Below are 23,839 nucleotides of genomic sequence, written 5' to 3' on the forward strand. Positions count from 1 at the left end.
AGCTCTTGGAGCAAGCCTTTTTTTTTTGTTTGTTTTAAGGTTGTTTCAGTTTGGTTTGCTTCTGTCAAACTTACAAAGTCAGAATGTCCTGCTCATGTTATCATTTGCTGTTCTTACAGCTGGAGCCACTTGCAGAAGATGTTCTCCACCAAACTCCAAACATGAATGCCGTTATTTCTCTACAGAAGATCATTGAAATTCAAAGTATGTCTTCAAATCTTTTTAATATTTCTAATAAGGTACTCATTAAACATATACTGAGAATTGAGCACATGAAAAATATATTTGAGTTTTTCAAATATAAGAATATATATGAAGTAATAATAATTTTCAGCTACTATGTATTCATACCTAAATGTGTTATTGCCTTGTTTTTCACTGTGGCAGTCTTGCACTGATAACAAAGTAAGAAGATTCTAGATTTAGAACCTTGCTTTTCTCATATTTTCCAAGAGTGGATTTTTTTCCATTACTGCCACTAAGCATTTACACAGAACAATGAAATTAACATAGAAATTGCGATTATATTGTCCAATGTTAACTGACTTAAGTTATCTCCTAGTGATGTTGGAATTCACCAATAATTTACTGGTTTTAAAGAAAAAGTTCATGAGAAAGCCACTACAAAATCCAACTGAACAAAAAGGGAGAGTTAGAGACTTTTTTTAAACTATCCAGTTCCTTTCACATCAGTGTTAACTTATCAGGAATTTTTTTTTTTTAGAAGATAACACGCACGAGCTTGCTCACACACATACCTGTACACATACACACACTGAAAGCAGGCACAAGTTAATATAAAAGTTAGCATGAATGGGAAAACAAAATGGAAAATTACATGTGAAGGAGGATTGGAAAATCCTCAGTTTTGCCACTGTTTTGTTGTTGTTCGGTCCTTCAGTCATGTCCAACTCTTTGCGACTCCGTGGACTGCAAGACTCCAGGCTTCACTGTCCTTCACCGTCCCTTGGAGTTTGCTCAGACTCGTGTCCATTGAGTTGGTGATGCCATTCAACAATCTTGTCCTCTTTGTCCCCTTTTACCCCTGCCTTCAATCTCTCCCAGCATCAGGGTCTTTTACAGTGAGTCAACTCTTCATATCAAATGGCCAAACTATCAGAGTTTCAGCTTCAGTATCAGTCCTTTCAATGAATAGTTAGGGTTGATTTCCTTTAGGATTGAGTGGTTGGATCTCCTTGCTGTCCAGGGGACTCTCAAGAGTCTTCTCCAACACCACAGTTCGAAAGCATCAAATCTTCAACTCTTTTGTTGAAGCGTTTTTTTAAACACAGGTGGAGAAGCCACCTTCCATCTATGTCTCTGAGTCTTTGTCTTTGCTTAAGGTAAGGTAAGGTCAGGTAAAGTTGCTCAGTCGTGTCCGACTCTTTGTGACCCTGTGGACTGTAACCTACTAGGCTTCTCTGTCCATGGGATTCTCCAGGCAAGAATACTGGAGTGGATTGCCATTTCCTTCTCCAGGTCAGGATCTTCCCAACCCAGGGATCGAACCTGGGTCTCCGGCATTGGAGGCAGACGCTTTAACCTCTGAGCCACCAGGGAAGCCCTGTCTTTGCTTGCTCAGTAGTAATTTGGAGATATGGTTGTGGTGGCATGTTGTGTAATCCATTCATCTTGTGTTTATTCAGTCTATTCTAACACCTCCCTAAGTTCATCAGTAGTAGAAAAATTATCTACTTTTTACACATAGATTCTTGTTTTCTGAGTATCTTTTTTTGCTGCCATTATACACACAGATTATTAAAAATCATTGTCCCTGTATGTGTTATGTTCACATCACTTTGAACTGGCATTCTTAAGTACTTATTACATGTTGATACATGATAACTGGAGCACTTATCAAGGCAAGGGACAGAATAGCAGAAGAATTTTTAATATTAGGAAGTGTGCATTCCAGTGAGTGAGAGGCACTAAAATAGATCATTTAAATAGAAGTCACAGCGTGCACTGAAATCATGGACAAGAAAGAGTCCTTAAGCCCCTTTCAGCCAGAAGGAGAAGTACTGGAAAGTGAGGAAGGCTCAAGGAAGGTTAGAGGAAGACTCCTCGGCAGTGATAGGGCCTGAGCTTAGTCTTAAAGTCTGAACAGGATTTTGGCCAGATGAAGAAAGAGGGAATGTTCTGAAGGAAATAACAGAAGCACAGGACTCAGTTTCACATAGGTATAAAAACTCATGGTTTATATATACCTTTAGAAACTGTACTGTTGGCTTTTGCATTGGATCTGACTTCCCAGTAATGACTTTGCACTGTGTGATGTTTTTCCTTTCACCACTGACGTTACTGTGTGACTTGTGCAGCCTGCTTTAGCCAGACAAACCTGTTTGACTCTTGAAAAGAATTTACTGTACTGTCAGAATTTCTGTGTAAGAATTCTGCCCCTGTGGATTCTGAATCTGTGTCTTCTGCTCCAAAATGCATTGCAAATATCCAACCCTGACCACTTCCCCCATAAAAATCTCTTTCCTCCTAAACTCATATTGAGTATTCCAAGTTCAGTTTAGTCGCTCAGTCGTGTCCGACTCTTTGCCACCCCATGAACCACAGCACACCAGGCCTCCCTACCCATCACCAACTGTCGGAGTCCACCCAAACCCATGTCCATTGAGTCGGTGACACCATCTACCATCTTATCCTCTGTTGTCCCCTTCTCCTCCTGCCCCCAATCCCTCCCAGCATCAGGGTCTTTTCAAATGAGTCAGCTCTTTGCATCAGGTGGCCAAAGTATTGGAGTTTCAGCTTCAACATCAGTCCTTCCAATGAACACCCAGGACTGATCTCCTTTAGGATGGACCGGTTGGATCTCCTTGCAGTCCAAGGGACTCTCAAGAGTCTTCTCCAACACTGCAGTTCTAAAGCATCAATTCTTCAGCGCTCGGCTTTCTTTATAGTCCAACTCTCACATCTATACATGACCACAGGAAAAACCATAGCCTTGACTAGATGGAGACCTTGTTAATCTGATACTTCTGGACACTCCTCACACTAACATGGAGATTTTAATGAGTGGTATTTTTAAAATTTTTCTATTGTTTGAGTTTTTGTGTGTTTTAAGGTCTTTCAGTCATGGTTCCTTAATTATATGATAATCACCAGGAAAATAGAATGTATCTTCTCAACCCTGCTTGTACTTGCAGGCAGGGTTGGTACCAGGGACAAGGATTGAAGTACAAATACAAGGGTTGAAGTACCAACCTGCAGGCAGGGTTGGTACCAGGGATGAGGACTGAAGTACAAGGGAATTGGGAGTTGGCAAATTCAAGAAAGAACGACTTGAATAACCCATCAAGGCCCTAGGGAACCAAGACTTGCATCAAAGAGGGCTTCTAAAGACAGATTCCTCCTTCTGAGTCATGGATTCGTTATGGTATCATGGATGCTGTTATTGGCTACTCAGTAATTATGTGTTCCTCATGTCTATTCAAAAAAAGCCTTGTTTTACCCATGAATCCTTGCAATCAGATACCATACAACTCTGGGGAAGATGAACTTATGCCCAGCTCCAGGGAGCTGTTCTTAGTCTAAGGCTCAACCCACTTATCAGTGATTGGTTAAGAGTGGGTGTGGGCCCCAGTTATGGCCAGAGAGAATCAAGGCTGGCTTCATGGGCTTTCAACCAGTGTAGTCATATGGGCCCCATGTTTAGAAAGCCCCTGTGCAAGGTTTAATACTGTTATTCTTGCTGCCTTGAAATTCTCACAAACTTTTCAGACAAGAGCCCACATTTCAGTTTGCACTGTGCCTGAAAATTGTGTAGCCTGTCCTGATGAAAATCAAGGTGCTGGTGATGTTTAAAAAAAAAAATATATATATATATATATATACACACACACACACACACACATATATTTATGAAAACATGATTTGAGAGTAGCATCATCACCATAAGCAGAACTCAAATTGTGGCTGAGAAGGCACTGAATGGTGGGTTGAGGTGGTGAAAGGAAAGATACACACACGAGGATAGTGATATCTCACTAGTTGGGACACAAGGTGAGAATTTGTACAGAGAAAACTGTTCAGTCCTATGGCTTTGACCACTGTGTGGTACATTTTTGTGTGTTTCTTTGAATTGTCTGTATTTGGGGCTACTCTTCCAGGCTAAAGAAACAGAAAGGGACTGTGTAAAGTCTATAATGCAGTAAAAGAAAGTGGTATTTCAGTGGTAACAAACTGAAACAAACTTAGAAAATCAAAATTGTGGGTACCTGACTTAACAAACAATGCTATATTTCCTTAAAAACTATAAAGTTGTAGTCAATTTTATTTTTCTCTGCTTTATTAACACACTTCCATGTCATATGTTTTATAACACACTTTCATGTCACATTCCTATAGAGCTCCAGGCCCTTGATTAGACACCCCATTTTACCTTTGGTGAGGAAAGTTATCAGGACTCACAAAAACTTTGTCGATCCCAGTGCAAAATGAAGATATGTGAATGATTCCTTGTTCCAAAATATTAGTAATTTCCAGAAAATTCCAGCAGAGCTTTGAACCAAGAATGAGAGCCCTTCGGACTATGGGGTCCTTTGCAGCTGCCCAGGCTGCCGGTGTAGGAAGCTTGCTTGAAGGTAGCCTTTGTTAAACAGGGCAGCGGCCTCTTCACTGGTCTCTGAGTGTCAAACAGGTGACTCCTTTTAACTTTAAGAGATGTTCGAATTTCCACTCACTTCCTATCCCAGATTCAGAAGGTTCTTCTGTGCTGGGGTTTGGGACTACAGTATCAGAAAAGCACGTAAATGTGAAGAAGCAGGCCTTGTAGCATGTGGGAAGCATTCAGGCAAGTTCCTCGATTGCCTTGTCCCAAGGCAGACACCAAGGTGCTGACAGGCGTTATGTGGTTTTCTCTTTGAGAACTGAGCCCCCCAGCTGAGGGTATGCAGGTGCTGGAGGCTGTGATTAGCATTGGCCCTTTGCCTGGCCACATGGATGTGAGTATTTTGCAGCAAAGTCATCCCTATTGCCCTGTCCTTGTTTATACGACTTACTTAACTGGGAAGAAAAAGCCTTACAAGGCAACAGCAGGGCAACTATTTCTCCTAACAGGTAAAGAACCACCCCTCAACCCCCACTCCCGCCCCTGACAGATAAGGGGTGGTTTCAGCTTAAGATGGTGGGTGTATACAAAGATCAGCCCTCTCTCATGAGAGGGAGGTATGGTCAAGCAGTTTCATGTTTGCACATGCTCTTCACTCTGCTCACCAAGTCTTCCGCCTCATCCCTATTAAGTTTTCAAGACTTAGCTCAAATATTATGTCTTTGGGACACCATCTTGAATCACCATTCATCCCTCTTCTAGATTAGGCATAGTTCCTGGGTGCTTCTCATGGCAGAGATTGTTTTTGCTGATGTTCTTTGTTTTCAATTGCTGTATCCTCTGCTGTGCAGTGTCTGAAATGTAATAGATGTTCTGCAAACATTTGTTGAATGGATGAGTCAGCTAATATGTCAATATTTGCCACACTTTTTTCCCCTTAGCCCAGATTGACTCTTTAACTAAGGTTATACTCCTTGATTAGCTCAAGCAGAACAAAGGATTAAGATGTGCAGGCAAAACATCCATGAGAGCGCACTTCTTCACTCTCTTTCACAACCCACAGTGATGAGTCACTTCTAAATTAGAAAGAACATGAATTGCTTGTGAGCTAACCATTTCCATTGCTAAGCTTGGAGATGGCAGTTCTAAGAGTTGACTGGCCATCTATAATCACCAACAAGCAATGCCAGGTAAAAGTCAGCCCAGAGAAGGAGAAAGGACTGTACATTTATAGCCTTTCCTGAAATCCATCCTAACAACTCCCAGTCCATTGAACTCTTACCTTCGTCTAAATAATAAGGTGAGAAGCGAGATTCCAAGATATCATGTTTACAGCAGTCCTGGCCCTTGATAACACTTTTACCGCTGGTGAAAGGAAGAACCATGAAGTGAGTTTTCCATAAAACTAAATTTATATAGTTTGAAAGACTGTAATTTTAAGTTTGAGAAACATATAATGAATGATGTTGATATTGATCTGTGAAACCTCAAAATATGGAAACCACAAGTATATAGTCATGGTTTCCTTTTATTTATTTAAATATTTGAGAAAGGAGAGTATTCCTTTTAAGTGTCAACCAACTTTGTAGACCTCCTGCATGATCATAGTGGTAATCACAGTATCTTTTGATTTGTGGACCAAGAAAATATATATGTACACAAGGATTTGAGGATTCTTTGAAAATTTTGCTGCAGCCCTCCAGTGGTTTGCAGCTGACAAGTTGAAAATCACTAACATAGGGGATTTAAAAATAATACGAATATCAGTATAATCCTCACCAGACATGTGACAAAGAGTTAGCCACTTAACTTTACTACAGAATTTCCAGAGAAATCACTTGACGTGTCACCACACTGCTTTTCTAAGGTGCTGCAAGGTGTCCAAAAAATGTCAAACCAGAAGCAGAGTCATAGAAGAATGCTGGGAAGTTTCCCCCTTTTCCCCCACTTTCATCTCTCTCACTCTAGGAATTCTTCCCTTGTTTAGTGGATTGGGGTCTTAGAATTCCTTATTATGCCAACCACAGCAAACTGATGACATAGGTCAGAATGAGGAAGGAACATTATTTGCAATGTCACCATATGATCTTGTCAGACTTGTTGTATATCAGTGGAGAAACAACATCCGTGTCTCTTGCACGTGAAATTTGTCAGTATGGCTAAATTTATCTGTATTTTTTAAACTCATACACAGGACACACAGGATTGTTTAGGGCAATGAGATTTGCATGTATGGTCTTCTGAATTTATCCAACTTTTGAGACAAACATGAAAAGGGATATGATTTTCCCATTGTAGGACAATATGCTATGTAACTGTGTAATTGCCTACAAGGTGGTTGGTATCCACATTGTTCGGGCAGCTGCAATGGGCAGAGCACACCCTGTCACCGATTCTAGAGAAATAAAATGGAATACAATTTTCTCTGGGAGATCAGAGGCAGGCATAGTTGACACTGTCTCCTTGTCAGAACTCTACTTAATTTACGTTTTTATATGTTATTGAGTGAGTCGCTTCCTCCTCCTCCTTGTCCTGTCTGTGGTTCTTCTTTCCTTTTCCTTCTCCTCTTCCTCAATGCATTCTTTCTCTTCTCCCCCTCTTCCTTAATTTGCTCCTCTTATATTATATTATATATCCTCTGTTCAGAAATTACCCTTAACAGTAACAAATGATTTTGGAAACAAATGGAGGGATATTAATTTTGTTGACTTCATTTTAACTCTATTTCCATTGGAGACAACCCCTGGTAATACAAACACTGTTGGTGTTATATTCGAGTGGGTAATCAGAGAAGGTGCTATCCAATTATCTTGGTGATTAAGATACCTGAATAGTACTTAATGAAAAAAAGAGTGTTAAAGGTAAAACTTGCTCTAGAGATGACAGCATCTATCCTTATATGTGAAATACCATTTTCAGTCATCTCCTCCCATTATTTTAATATGCTCTACCTACCCCCTTCCCAAGGAGAAAAGGTATATTTATGTAAATACCTTTTACATCAGATGATCCGGGAGAAAATCAGATTGTTTCTAAGTTGAAAGGAGTTTGTATACATCTTGTGTTGTGAGGAAATTGCCCAAGATCTTGACCTCCTGGGTCTGTGCACATAGATTAAAGGGTTGTTTCCTCAGATTGCAACAAGCACTGCATAAATCATTTCAGAGCCTTCTAGCTTCTTGACTCCACACCCAACAGCTAACCCACACTCAGTTTTTCTTCTCTTTTTATTCCTTTTTCTTTTGATTTTCTGCCTTTTTCTTCCCCTTATCTCTCTGTCTTTCCCTCTCTCCTCCATCTCCATCCTGTTGAGACCCAGGGGAAAATAAGAGATACACCCAATGTTGAAAATGGATTTTTAACTCATAAGGATTTGTTGATTTATGTCAAGCAGAGAAGGAGCGTGATAAAACCTACATTTCAAAAGATCACTCTGCCTCTCATTAAGGATGAGAGATAGCAGGACTTACTGTCAGATGTAAGCAATTTAATTCAGAAGTGACATTGGCTTGATATAGTATTTAATAGGCATGGAGAGGATGAATGACTTCTAAGTTTCGGGTTGGACAACAGAGTAGGTAGTGGTTTCATTTCCTGTGGTGGGGAACAGTAGGGGGAAAATGTTCAAAAGCAAAGCTGAATAATAAGAAAAAGAAATTGCTGATCAGAAGGCTTGAGATTTGGGGGACCCATCTTTAATATCAGTTTTCTTCACAGAGAAGTTATGGAGGGATATTGGATGAAATTATTTACACAAGGCAAACCCTGTAAGCTGATAGTAAATGAATTACAATTACTGAGTGTTTTCAGTGTGCCAGGCACCATTCTTTAAGTATTAAGTATTAATGTGTTAATTCATTTAATCTACTTAACAACCCTAAGAGATAGTTACTGTTTTCATTCCTCTTTTGCAGTCAAGTAAACTGAGGCACGTCTAGATAAAATACTTTGCAAGATCACACAGTTACTAAATGGGCAAAAGCAAGCTCATAAATCAAGCATTCTAGCTCCAAAGTCAGTTATGGAGGGATATTGGATGAAATTATTTACACAAGGCAAACCCTGTAAGCTGATAGTAAATGAATTACAATTACTGAGTGTTTTCAGTGTGCCAGGCACCATTCTTTAAGTATTAAGTATTAATGTGTTAATTCATTTAATCTACTTAACAACCCTAAGAGATAGTTACTGTTTTCATTCCTCTTTTGCAGTCAAGTAAACTGAGGCACGTCTAGATAAAATACTTTGCAAGATCACACAGTTACTAAATGGGCAAAAGCAAGCTCATAAATCAAGCATTCTAGCTCCAAAGTCAGTGGTCTTTGCTATTATATTACTCTAGCTCAGAAAGATACTCATTCCTTTTGCTATTCTGGTATACACGTTTCCTCATTTCATCCAAACGTGACGGTTTTAGAGGGAAAATCAATTAAACTGAAGTTTTGGAGTTTTGGACATTCTGGTTAGTTGAGGTTTAGCCAGAGTCAGTTCTAGAAGGGCAGTGCCAAATTGCGAGGAGCCATGGAGCTATGAATCCACTTTGGAGCCCCTTGTAAACTTGCAAATTACATCTAATCACCAAAAAATGCAAGGATTGGCAGAATTTCAAATCCCTGCCCTGTTGAGTTTAAAGCCCTGACTGTTGTCAGGTGTGAGCTGCTATTTGTCATAGATTTTTTTGGCTTTAGACAGAGGCCTTGACGTTGCAGCCGTGGGCCAGGCCGACCTTCACTGAAGAAAAGCAGCGTTAGACGTTTTGCCACTATTAACCCCGCCAGCCTTGCTTGTCTCAGAGCCAGATCAGACTTGTGCACATGGCTTTTTGAAAGTTGATTTTCAATTTCTTATTAACCATTCTCCTGAAATGTTGAGAGTTGGATTATTGTTTGGTGGAGCACTAATACTAGAATATACCAGAATTAAAGGAAAACCTGCCATCTGCTTAGAGACTTAACTTGTATGGAAATTTTTTTTTTAATTCCAACTGCATCTGTAATTATGAGTTTTCTTTCACTCACGTTTCTACTAAGGCAAAACTAATCAAACCAAGAATCTAAATAAAACTATGCATCTTTCTCGGATTGCAAACTCTTTAAGGACAGAAATGCTTTCTGATTATTTTCTCAGCTGTTAGCACCCTGATGCACTTCACACACACCTGTGATACAATTCATTGAGATAGGGTGTGCTCAAAGGTCAAGTTTGGTGAAGACCATTTGTTAGGTATTTACATATACATTATATACACACACAAGCACAAACATACGTTTCATATGACCTCTAGTTCTCATACAACACTGCAGTGCATAATTAGTTTCCTCATCTGGTTCATGAATAAATTGAGGCTTAACAAGTTTAGGTCGCTTGTTGAAAGTCTCAACTAGCAGCCCTAAAACCAACATTTGAACCCTGGTCTGGTTATGCTTTCAGAGCCCACTTTCTTTCTGTTAAAGCATATGACGTTCCTGGTCCCACCTCATTTCACAGATAAGAACAGAGTTCCACCAGACTTCCTATTCCCAAGTATCCCAGAATAGACACTAGAATAGACCTATTCCAAAATGTAATATCTTCTGCATACGTTAAAAGAGACCATTTTAATCCATTAATGGGCTTGCTAGAATATAAGGGATTATGAAGGATAAAGAAAACATAAGCTGAAATTTAATAGGGAGTAGTAAACAATTGTTGTTGTTCAGTCAGTCAGTAAGCAGTAAGTAACACAAAAAGGGAGAGCATTCCTGGGGCAAATGATGATGGCAGTGCTATAACTGCACAAAAAAGCCTAAGTGTGTGTTGTATGAATCAGTAATATGAATTTGATAGACAGTAAAGAGGTTTTATCTTCCTCCTTGGTTCTGGAGGAAGCAAATGCAAATGCAAATGCAATTCCTTTCTGGGGATTAAGTCTCCTTAATTTAGGCTGTAATTGTTTGCAGAGATTATCTTCAACAAAATTTGACCTCAAATAAATACATACATGCCTATTTAAATAAATGAATAAAATCAAACGCACAAGAACACAAGCCACTAGGCAAAGTCCTCAGAAAAGAAGAACAAGAGAACAGTAAACCTTATTTGTGGGGTTAAAATGGAGGAGGGGCTCTAATTTCCAGTAATAATAATAGATTTAAAATGCTCATTTCTTTCACTCCTCTATAAAACTCCACTAAAAATTAAGAGGATTTTAAGACATACACTCATAGGGATAAATAATGCAAAAGGAAATAATATGAACCTGGAGGACAGATAAACATCTGTTACTGTCTGGTTTTTGTTCAGTCGCTAAGTCATGTCCAACTCTTTGTGACCCCATGAACTGCAACACGCCAGGCTTCCCTGTCCTTGACTATCTCCTGGAGTTTGCTCAGATTCACGTCCAGTGAGTCAGTGATGCCATTCAACCATCTCATCCTCTGTTGCCCCTTCTCCTCTTGCCCTTAGTCTTTTCAGCATCAGGGTCTTTTCCAATGAGTCAGTACTGTCTTAGTAGACCTGAAAAAATCAAATTGTAAACCGTACTGCAGGCATATCTCTTCCAGAGAAGGATACATCAGATCCATAGAATTGTTGACTCACGCACATGAAACTTTGTACTTTGTTTCACTTATATTTTTTTAAATTTTTCCTAATTCATTATCCCTTTCCTTTATTCACTTCTATGGCCAACTTAAAAACAATAGCAGTTAAATTAATATGAGACACAGGTTTGATTCCTGGGTCGGGAAAATCCTCTGGAGAAGGAAATGGCAATCCACTCCAGCACTCTTGCCTGGAAAATCCCATGGATGGAGGAGCCTGATAGGCTACAGTCCATGGGGTCGCAAAGAGTGGGACAGGACTGAGTGACTTCACTTTCACTTTCACTTTCACCTTTAATCTGCCCTAAAAATCTTACCCTTTGACCTTACCAATCTAAGGAAATCTCAACCCTGAACATAGTCTTCAATGGACTCTCTCTAACATTGGACCTAAATGAACAGGTCTGCTTAAGATTGTCATGAATCAGCAAATTTGACCTCGTGTACATTTCTGATCACCAAACTCAAGTGGCCCATTATGACCCTGTTGTGTTTCTCAGGTCAGTTTTCACCACCTCTCTCAAACTACCTTTTCAAGCCTCACTCTCCTCAAACCTCCATCCATCTCACCTTTGCCCTCAATCTCAGCAACAAACTTTATTAGGATAAAATGCAGCTACCTAACTGCTTTCTTTGAACTGTTCATTCTCATCAACAATTAAACACCTTAAATCCCTCCTCTTAAAAACAGATGCCAACAACCTCACTTCTTACCATCCCATGGCTCTCAAACCCTCCAGGAGCAAATTCTTGAAAAAGGTTTCTTTCAAGTTATCTCCATTTTAGCAGCTACAAATCCCTGTCGGAACCACTGTATTCTCTTTGCAGTCTTGTTCTGGTCACCAGTGGCATTTCTACTGCTCACTTTAAAAAGGGATTTTATCAAACTGTTTATTTTGAAATAACTAAGTTTACAGAAGAGTTCCAAATATAATACAGAATTCTCTTATAAGCTTCCCCTGGCTTCCCCTAAATTAACATCTTGCATAACCATAGCACTATTACATAAACTAAGAGATTAACAGTCATGTAATACTGTTAACTAAACTATAGACTTTCTTTGGATTCAACCAGTTTTTTTTTCAATGATTTTCTTAGTCTGTTCCAGGATAATAAACATGTTGCATTTAGTTGCCATGCCTCAGTCTCCTCTTATCTGTAAGTTCCTCGGTCTTCTGTACCGTTTTTGGCCTTGACACTTCTGAAGAGTACTGGTCAGTTGTTTTGAAAAATGTCTCTCATTATGGGTTTTTCTACGGTTTCATCATAATTAGGTTGAGGATAAGCATTTTTGGTAAGATTGCCAGAGCAGTGATGTGATAGCATTCTTAATGCATCAGATCTGCAGTGCATAATGTCAGTTTGTTTTATTATTGGCAAAGTTAACCTGGATCATTTGATTAAGGAGATCTTCAGTGTAAAGTTAGAATATCTTTGTTTAGAATTAATAAATATACTGGAAAGATACTTTAAGGTTATGCAGATACACTCTTTCTCCTCAAACGTTTGCACATTAATTTTAGCAGCCATCAGCGGCTGTCACCTGCAAAATGGATTCTTCTGTTCCAATTTTCTATTTCCTTTACTCTGTCTTCATTAATCACTTGGAAATTATCTATAATGAAGAGCTCTCTTTTCTCTTGCATTTACTAATTTATTCATTATATATTTATATCAGAATGGATCTCAGATATTTATAATATGTGTTATCATCCAGTACCATCATTATTAATTTTTTTTTATTCCAGTTGTTCAAGCTCTGGCTATTCAGAGATCTCTTAGACTGGCTGCTATGTCCCTTTGACTTGGCTTCAGACAAATACACTCTAACATTCCAATCTCCCAAAGTTTTTGAATCCCTTCCTTTTCATTAAATGAAGGCAGGTTTGACATTTCTAAATCACTTCCTGCGGGCCACTTTTTGGTCCATGTTGTAGCCAACCAACCAAACGAGCTGTTGGAAACCTTCAGAACTCCTCTAGCTGCCACATTAAATGCAGAATCTCTGCTGAGCGAGCCCGTCATCCTTACCTTAATGCTTTTCACACTCCATATGCTTTTCTTGAGCATGTAATATGGAAAAGTTATTTTAACCCTCTTTACTTCAGTTTTCTCAATTGTAAAATAAGGAAAATGAAATTATCTTACAAGATGGTTTTGAAATGATTACATATGGAGCACATTTTCATAGGCATATCAATAGGCACTTAGTAAATATTTCTTATCATTTTACTTATTGTTATTTTCCTTCCAGACCATAGCTTCATCGTCATCTCTATATGAATAATTAAAAATTTTAAATCTTCTGCTCACACCTGAGTTCCAGATGTCTCCTAAACTTCTAGCTCAGCATCAACCCCTTGATACCACAAAGGCACATCTAGTCAACACGCCCAAAGCCATTGTCACTATTCTTCCCCCAAAGCTCCGCCTCTCCCAGGTTTATTAGTCCAAGCAGACGGCACCAGTATCCTTCTAGGTTTTCTAGACAGGAATCTAGGAGTTATATTCCTCCTGTTCTTTCCATTTCTGTTCTATGTCCAATCCATTACCCCATCCTGCTTGCTGTACTCCTTAAACATTTCATTTACCCAACCAGTTATTTCTTTTTTTTTACTTTTTTTTAAAATTTTAGTTTGTTATTTTTTAAAATTTCAAATCTTTAATTCTTACACACGTTCCCAAACCTGAACCCCCCTCCCACCTCCCTCCCAATACCATCTCTCTGGGTCATCCCCATGCACCAGCCCCAAGCATGCTGCATCCTGCGTCAGACATAGACTGGCGATTCAATTCTTACATGATAGTATTCATGTTAGAATGTCATTCTCCCAAATCATCCCACCCTCTCCCTCTCCCTCTGAGTCCAAAAGTCCGTTATACACAACTGTGTCTCTTTCCCTGTCTTGCATACAGGGTCGTCATTGCCATCTTCCTAAATTCCATATATATGTGTTAGTATACTGTATTGGTGTTTTTCTTTCTGGCTTACTTCACTCTGTATAATCGGCTCCAGTTTCATCCATCTCATCAGAACTGATTCAAATGAATTCTTTTTAACGGCTGAGTAATACTCCATTGTGTATATGTACCACAGCTTTCTTATCCATTCATCTGCTGATGGACATCTAGGTTGTTTCCATGTCCTGGCTATTATAAACAGTGCTGCGATGAACATTGGGGTACATGTGTCTCTTTCCATTCTGGTTTCCTCGGTGTGTATGCCCAGAAGTGGGATTGCTGGGTCATAAGGTAGTTCTATTTGCAATTTTTAAAGGAATCTCCACACTGTTCTCCATAGTGGCTGTACTAGTTTGCATTCCCACCAACAGTGTAGGAGGGTTCCCTTTTCTCCACACCCTCTCCAGCATTTATTGCTTGCAGATTTTTGGATCGCAGCCATTCTGACTGGTGTGAAGTGGTACCTCATTGTGGTTTTGATTTGCATTTCTCTAATAATGAGTGATGTTGAGCATCTTTTCATGTGTTTGTTAGCCATCCGTATGTCTTCTTTGGAGAAATGTCTATTTAGTTCTTTGGCCCATTTTTTGATTGGGTCGTTTATTTTTCTGGAATTGAGCTGCATTAGTTGCTTGTATATTTTTGAGATTAGTTGTTTGTCAGTTGTTTCATTTGCTATTATTTTCTCCCATTCAGAAGGCTGTCTTTTCACCTTGCTTATATTTTCCTTTGTTGTGCAGAAGCTTTTAATTTTAATTAGATCCCATTTGTTTATTTTTGCTTTTATTTCCAGAATTTTGGGAGGTGGATCATAGAGGATCCTGCTGTGATTTATGTCGGAGAGTGTTTTGCCTATGTTCTCCTCTAGGAGTTTTATAGTTTCTGATCTTACATTTAGATCTTTAATCCATTTTGAGTTTATTTTTGTGTGCGGTGTTAGGAAGTGATCTAGTTTCATTCTTTTACAAGTGGTTGACCAGTTTTCCCAGCACCACTTGTTAAAGAGATTGTCTTTACTCCATTGTATATTCTTGCCTCCTTTGTCAAAGATAAGGTGTCCATATGTGTGTGGATTTATCTCTGGGCTTTCTATTTTGTTCCATTGATCTATATGTCTGTCTTTGTGCCAGTACCATACTGTCTTGATGACTGTGGCTTTGTAGCAGAGCCTGAAGTCAGGCAAGTTGATTCCTCCAGTTCCATTCTTCTTTCTCAAGATTGCTTTGGCTATTCGAGGTTTTTTGTATTTCCATACAAATCTTGAAATTATTTGTTCTAGTTCTGTGAAAAATGTGGCTGATAGCTTGATAGGGATTGCATTGAATTTGTAAATTGCTTTGGGTAGTATACTCATTTTCACTATATTGATTCCTCCGATCCATGAACATGGTATATTTCTCCAAACCCTTTAAGACTCCACCAGAAAATTACTAGAGCTCATCAATGAATATAGTAAAGTTGCAGGATATAAAATCAACACACAGAAATCCCTTGCATTCCTATACACGAATAATGAGAAAGTAGAAAAAGAAATTAAGGAAACAATTCCATTCACCATTGCAATGAAAAGAATAAAATACTTAGGAATATATCTACCTAAAGAAACTAAAGACCTATATATAGAAAACTATAAAACACTGATGAAAGAAATCAAAGAGGACACTAATAGATGGAGAAATATACCAACCAGTTATTTCTATTCCAGTGGCTACCATCCCAAATCAGGCCTTTCTTCTGTACCGTTTCTAGATCCTACAAAGTGGTTTACCCAAAGCCACTCTTGCTTTCTCCATTTTTGCTTCTCTTAAGTGATGCAACAGTGATCATTTACAAAATAAGGCACATTCACCTCTATACCTCCTTGCTTTAAATCAGAGTTCAGCAAATTCTTTTCTGTACAATGCTGGACAGTAACTACATAAGGCCTTGTGTTTGAACTGCCTAACTCTTCCATCATCGCAAGTCATAGCCAATGTGTAATGAGCATGGCTGTGTTTCAGTGAATCTTTATTTATAAAAAAAAAAACAACAAACAAAAAACAAAACAAAACAGGCGTGGGGCCAATTTGGTTTCTGAAAAAGGAAAAATCTGAACCAAGTAGTATCTGGAATGGGATATTAAAATAACAGACATCAACCAAAACACCAGTTGTAAAGGACACCTAGATTTCTGATTTAGGAGATGCAGGGAGAAATATTCAACATTTCTGCCACCCGATGCCCCAGACAAGTGCGCTGTAGCCACAGCTTCAGACATGCCTTGAAGCCACCAAGTTGTCAGAAGGTGGGATTGGGGTGAATGTGGGGAATCAAGGGTTAAGTATGGATAAAATGTGCTCAAGAAATATCAGAATTTAGTACTCAGTTATTATTTCCCAGGAAAGTTGATAAGGAAGACGTAACTTGCACAAACTGTTCAGTATTGATTGATCATTCATCATGGAGACGTGTAATATCATGAGTGACATGAACACTGAAGACACAGTGTTACTGAATCAGGAGCAGTAAAATGTCATCATCATTAAAAACAGAACAAAACATGGGATTTCCTGGCAGTCTAATGGTTAAAACTCCATACTTCCAGTGCAGAGGGTGTAGGTTTGATACCTCATTGGGGAACTAAAATCCCACATGCTGCATAGTACCACCAAAAAATAAAAATTAATTCTTAATGTTTTAAAAAGAAGTAGGCCACAGACAACCAAACAAAGAATAAAAGATGAATTAGATTGCTGAGAGAAATATCAATAACCTCAGATGTGCAGATGACACCACCCTTATGGCAGAAAGTGAAGAGGAACTAAAGAGCCTCTTGATGAAAGTCAAAGAGAAGAGTGGAAAAGTTGGCTTAGAGCTCAACATTCAGAAAACAAAGATCATGGCATCTGGTCCCATCACTTCATGGCAAACAGATGGGGAAACAGTGGAAACAATGGCTGACTATTTTGGGGGGCTCCAAAATCACTGCAGATGGTGATTGCAGCCATGAAATTAAAAGACGCTTACTCCTTAGAAGGAAAGTTATGACCAACCTAGACAGTATATTCAAAAGCAGAGACATTACTTTGTCGACAAAGGTCCATCTAGTCAAGGCTATGGTTTTTCCAGTACTCATGTATGGATGTGAGATGTGGACTATAAAGAAAGCTGAGCGCTGAAGAACTGATGCTTTAGAACTGTGGTGTTGGAGAAGACTCTTGAGAGTCCCTTGGACTGCAAGGAGATCCAACCAGTCCATTCTAAAGGAGATCAGTCCTGGGTGTTCATTGGAAGGACTGATGTTGAAGCTGAGACTCCAGTACTTTGGACACCTGATGAGAAGAGCTGATTGATTTGAAAAGACCCTGATGCTGGGAAAGATTGAGGGCAGGAGGAGAAGGGGACGACAGAGGATGAGATGGCTGGATGGCATCACCGACTCAGTGGACATGAGTTTGGGTGAACTCCGGGAGTTGGTGGTGGATAGGGAGGCCTGGAATACTGTGGTTCATTGGGTTGCAAAGTGTCGAACACGACTGAGCGACTGAACTGAAGACCACAGGGAACAATTTAACAAGTGCAGTTGCAGAAGGTGCATTTAACTATTACTCATGAAGAATGAATTTTTATTTAGAAAAAATGACTGTGCTTTTGTTTTTAATGTCATTTTTTCAATTTTTCCAATTTGAAGTTGTTGGTTTTTTTTCAAGCTCCAAAGTGAGATAATATTTATTTGTTGATGTGGCTAGAAGAATATCTTGGTTGAAGATGCAGTGTCCTTAGGATACTTTAAGCAAAAAAAAAAAATTAGTTAATTTTAATAATGGTTTGAAGTTTTTCATTCAGCTCATAGAATTAAGGTTTTTGGAGATAAATCTACCAAAAATAAAACTTAGGACATTAATATAGGTGCTGTTATAAATTACAGTGAAAATCTAACACTGACAATACAATCTTTGATTTCATATTAATATACATATTTAAATTTTTCTAGAGCATAGCTTATTTTTAAAGAACAGAAATGCATTTTAGCATTAATTACATAGTACCAAATTCCTTAAATTGTATTAAAAACTTAATATAAATATAAAAATGTATTGATAGTCTATCAGTGAAAGATTATGGTATTTTTCTCAAAATTTAAAATAACTATGTAAACATAGGGTGAAATGCAATTAAATGAAATACACAGATTTTAAAATACAACTGATATTGATGATAAAGAAACATTTTCAGCATAGCAGTACAATATAATAATATTGAACATTTTATAAATGAGCTTTCTGAATTTTGATTACATTTTCTTATCAGAATTCACTAGTCAAAATATTCAATAAATGGACCTCTAACCCCACAGATGAAGAAATAACTACATATGTAAGAATTGCCTATTGATCAGAAATAAAAGGAAACTAAGAAAAAATATACAAATACTTTTTAAAAAAGTTATTTTACTGATGTATAGTTTATTTACGGTGTTGTGTTAATTTCTACTGTATACAGCAAAGTGACTCAGTTATACATACTTTTTTTCATATCATTTTCTGTTATGGTTTATCACAGGATATTGAATAGGGTTCCCTGTTCTATGCAGTAGGACCTTGTAGCTTATTCATTCTATATATAATACTTTGCATCTGCTAATCCCAAACTCCTAATCCATTTCTCTCTAACCACCCTCCCCCCTTGACAACCAAAAGTCTTTTAGATTATATCTGAGCCTGTTTCTGTTTTGTAGATAAATTCAGTTGTGTCATATTTTAGATTCCACGTGTCAGTGATATATGGTAGTTGGCTTTCTCTTTCTGATCTAACCTCAATTAGTATTATCATTGCTAGGTCCATCCAGGTTCCGGCAGAGGGCAGGCATTATTTCATCCTTCTGTATGGCTGAGTAGTATTCTGTTATATCCACGTACCACATCTTTATCCAGTCACCTGTCGATGGGCATTTAGGTTGTTTCCATGTTTTGGCTATTGTGAATAGCACTGCTATGAACATAGGGATGCGTGTTTCTCTTTTAGTTATAGCTTTGTCAGGATGTACGCCCAGGAGTGGGATTGCTGGATCGTATGGCCAGTCTAGTGTTTTGAGGAACCTTCATACTATTTTCCATAGTGGCTGCACCAATTTGCATACCCGCCAACAATGTAGAAACAGTGTGGAAGACTGTTTATGGGCACTGAACAGCAGACAATGAAGGCCGGTGATGCTAGCAGGAAACAGGGAAAACAAAATTTTTCCAATTGTGTGGACTTTAATAAGTGGCAAGTTCCAGGTGGAGCATAGGGAGAGAGACTTCAAATAGTAAGTCCAGCAGTTTTTCTGAGTTGAAGATAAAGTGATCAGAGTTTGGGGAAATTGAAGTGACTGGAATTTTTGAGGCAGAATATTTGGGATGAAGTTGCTACACAAAGAAAGAGCTCTGTGTATCTATAAGTTTCCTTAAACAGTTGTCTTATTTACCTTTCCATACATGAGGTAAAACTCCACAAGGTTGGGGAACTAACCAGTGGAAAACTGTAGGTTAAACAATTCAAGGACTTCAAACAGAACTGGGAATAGTTTTCATTCCCACTAGCTAGAGTAGAACGATCTTGTAATATACAAGGCATCATGTAGAGATATCAAATGATTTCATCTTAGTTATAGGGCTAAACTAATTTTATACTAAAGCCTGCCCTGGAATTGGTCTAACAGTACAAGCACCCTCAAAAAGTTCATTCTGATTTCAAGTAATTTAACTGCATGCTCAAACAAAGCCCAGTGCTTTCAAAGAACACAACAAAATTCGACCAAAAATGTTCAAATTAACATCAAGCATCCAAATGCAAAGTATGATGAAATTAGCAGACGAGAATGTTACTTGCAGTGTAAAGAGGAAAGTGCAAACAGTGCAGAGAAAACTGAAAAATGCCAAAAAATAAAACAGGAAGTTTTAGAGACAATTTTTTTTAATTTGAAATTTAAAAATTCTGCAACCTAGAAGGATTATTGGTAGATTATATATTACAGAAGACAAAAGAAAAAAAGCGGGGGTGGGGAGGGAGGGTTGGAAACAGTGAAGTTGAAGAACAGAAAGTATCCAAAGTGAAGAATAGAGAGAAAAATACTAAAAAAGTATATTAGTGGTATATGGAGCAATATGACTCATTTTAATATACCTATAATTGGAGTCCCACAAAAGGCAGCATTGGGGAAAATATTTGATGAAATAATGGGAAAACATTTCATAAATCTGCTGAAAATTACACATCCACAAATCCAAGAAATTTGATCTGTCACTGGCAGAATAAATATGAATAAAATCACACTGAGGAACATCTAAGAAACCAGACAGAAGAAAAAGCATATACTTACATTTAAAGAAACCAAGACAATGATAAAGAAATTTTGGGGGGTGGGGAGCAGGCTACGCAGCAAGAGATCTTAGTTTCCCAACCAGGGATCGAACCCATGCCCCCTGCAGGGTAAGCCAGAGTCCTAACCACTGGGCCACCAGGGGATTCCAATGAAGAAATCTTTTGACTCTCAAAAATATTATGTTAAGTGAAAGACGTTAGAGACTACATAGTATATGGTTCCATTTCTATGAAATTCTAGAAAAGGCAGTAGTACAATGGCAGAATTTTAGTGATTGTTAGGGACCAAGAAGAAGAGTAAGAAATTAACTCCAAAGAGCCAAAAAGGAACTTTTGGGGTCGAAGAGAATATTATATGCTTTAATTGTTATAGTGGTTATAGGACTGCATGCATTTACCAGAATGCATCATAACCTGCCCTTAAAGCTAGTAAGTTTGATTAACTATATAAAACTATTCCTCAATGAAGCTGATAAGAAATAGTCATAAAATGAAACAAAAATATAATCTTTGGAACTTTTAAAGAATTACAATTACAGGAAACATTGTTTGCAAAAGGAAAACATTTAAATTGATCCCTAAAAAAGCAAAGGAATCAATGAACCTACTAAAGAATAAGCACTCAAATTATGTACAAGATTTGACTTTGAAAATCTGTAACTAGTTTTCAGTGATGTATATGGTTTTCAAAGATGTATATTTGTTGATAGAATCATTGATATAATTATTCTTAGCGGGATAAATTTATTTTCTGTCCTGTAATGTAATGAAATTTGACAAGTCAAATGATTTTGCAGTGTCTAAATTTGGTGACTAAAATTTGAAGTTACCAATGGAGAAAACTTTTTTGATAAGTTTGGCTTACATAAAATATTTGCCAAAGGTACTCTGAAAGGAGGAAAGGGACAGTTGTCATGAAATATTTGGTATGAAATACTTCAGTATTTTCAAAATTGGAAGTGAAAATATTCCACATTTAGCAGATACTGCTCTGAGCTTGACAGATAACACTGCACTTGTAGAGACAGTATTTGTCTACCAGAAATATTACAGTCTCTCAAGAAGAGTAAAGATGCCACCATTTAAAATTCTTTGACTGTAAAATTCTCCTTTGAAGAAAATTTCAGGCAATTTTATGAATCTAAAACATTTAGACCATTTTGAAACAAAAAATACCACTGATAACTGTATCAGTAAGATATATGATCACAAAACTGATAAATATATGTGAACATTTACCAAAAGTCATAATTCGATTTGTTGTTTTCTAATGTTTAGATAATGTTTTAAGAGTTGGTTGTATGCTTTGGCATATATGAATTCTGCTATTTTTATTTTTTAGAAAAAATAACTAATAGCTAGTTGTGCAAATAATTTTTGAATAGGATTTTTTTATAGGTCCACAGATTAAAGATAAATTGTTGACTAATAAGTCTTTCTGCAACATATAGTTTTTATTTTTAGCCCCATTTTAAACCTCAGAATTGCCCCAACATGGATGAAGAATTACCTGATCACTCTATTTTTACATCAACTTCCAATATATCTCTGTTTTTGCATATATACAGTGCATTGGATCCCAGAAAGTCCATTTAGCTAAAAAAAAAATATCTTCCTGAACCTGAAAGACAGAGATCACAGAGTGGAACTCCTGGGCTGCCAGTGGGAGCATTTACTCTTCTCTAAGGATTTAGTATTCTAAAACGGGAGCAAAGTTATCAGACGTGTTTTATAAGGACTCTCATAGCAGTGTGGGTGATAAATTGAATTACAATAGAAGGAAGAATACAGAAATGAATTTCAAAAGTATTAACAAGCTCTGAGCTCTGGGAGAATCCCTGAACCTAGCCCCTTGTAAATTCTAAAGGAAATCAACCCTGAACATTCATTGAAAGGACTGATGCTGAAGCTGAAGCTCCAGTACTTTGGCCACCTGATGGGAAGAGGTGACATATTGGAAAAAACCCTCATGCTGGGAAAGATTGAAGGCAAATGGAGAAGAGGGTGGCAGAAGATGAGATGGTTAGATAGCATCGCTGACTCAATGGACGTGAATTTGAGCAAACTCCAGGAGGTGGTGAGGACAGGCAAGCCTGGTGTGCTGCGGACCGTGGGGTCACAGTGGGACACAACTTAGCAACTGAACAACAACAATAAGCCCCTTGTAAGTTTCAGTTGTTAATCTCTAAGGTTGAAGGAGCTGGAAGAACTTTATGTCAGTGCCAGCTTCTTTTCCTATGGTAATATGGTACGTAATGACAAAAGAGTTCATCATTTAAGTGGCAAGAACATATTGGAGAAGTGAGTCTAAGGCTCCCAGTGGTGATGGAAGGGTGAGATTGTGGTATCAAGAGGTTTTCAGAATCTCACAAGGCTTTGGTTGGGAAAACATCTGGTGGATGTGTTATTTCTAACGCCGACCACAGACCTTCATGTGTCAACAAGTACCTATTTTTCCAAACTGATCATTATCAAAAGTCTGGTTTATGCTGAAGTCTGAGAAACAGCCCCTGCCCAAAGTCCTCTCATGGCTCCTGTCTGACCCACTGACACGCCACCTGGGTCCCCCGCCTCTAATTCTTCACTGTCTGCATTCTGTTATCTAGTTTTTACCTTTTAGGTTCATTCTTTGCTTTACCTTTTACCAAATAATGAGACCAAATAACTACCCCCTCAAAAAGTGCTGAACAGTGGGAAGATTAATAGAGTAGGAAAAATGAATAAGGATAGAATATATGATCAAAGAGGGATTGTCTATGTCCAGTTTTAATAGAAAGCCTCTCTCTTTTGCCAGTGTTATTTCCTTAGAAGAACAACACAGTGGTGGCTGGTTACTAATATTCTACTTGATGAACAGCAGCTCCTGAAAAAGCAGTAAATCTTGCCTCATTTCTCTTATGTGCTAATGGGGCTGTTATTCCCATGCCAACAGATAGGACTTTTCTAGCACATATGTTTCTGTAGGTGAAAACAAAAAAAAACTACCCATCATGTGAAAATATAACCCACAAATTGTGTGGTTTGAATTGACTACATATTGCACAGTCTTCCTATACATACCTCCATTTTAATTATTCTTATTTAATTATTCTTATTTATAAAGAGATAGTCACTTATAAGTGCATTATTAATGTAGAATATTTCCCTTGTTTTTATAGGCATTGCTAAAGGCTATATTTAATTTAAAGTCTGGGATTATTTCTGAGTGAAGAACTTTGTACATTTGGATAAAAGCCAAGCTTTGAATGTTTAATCTTAACTTAGCAGGATATTTAATACACGATACATTTTATTGAAAAGGTCTCAGCTATTTAAGATCTGTCTCAGTACTCATACACATAAAGACTAAACTTTGAAGGATCACTGTCATTTCTGCTGAATGATTTTATTTAAATTG

The 23,839-nt window shown here is 37.9% G+C and overlaps 1 protein-coding gene across 16 annotated transcripts in view; it reads left to right on the forward strand.

The window, feature by feature from the left end:
• Positions 1–23,839, forward strand: part of HDAC9 (histone deacetylase 9) — a 1,067,281-nt gene that overhangs the window by 1,021,758 nt on the left and 21,684 nt on the right. For 15 of the 16 annotated variants that reach the window (XR_011256609.1, XM_069587611.1, XM_069587612.1 and 12 more), the window contains one exon: positions 120–204. The exons of the other annotated variant lie outside the window; for it this stretch is intronic. Coding sequence is in view for 14 of the 15 variants with exons in the window: in XM_069587611.1 (XP_069443712.1) it covers positions 120–204 (85 nt within the window). In the remaining variant the exon portion in view is untranslated. The remainder of the gene's footprint in view (positions 1–119; positions 205–23,839) is intronic. 16 annotated transcript variants of the gene reach the window in all.

This window comes from Ovis canadensis, chromosome 4 (genome assembly GCF_042477335.2).
Source record: "Ovis canadensis isolate MfBH-ARS-UI-01 breed Bighorn chromosome 4, ARS-UI_OviCan_v2, whole genome shotgun sequence".
NCBI classification, from domain to species: Eukaryota; Metazoa; Chordata; class Mammalia; order Artiodactyla; family Bovidae; genus Ovis; species Ovis canadensis.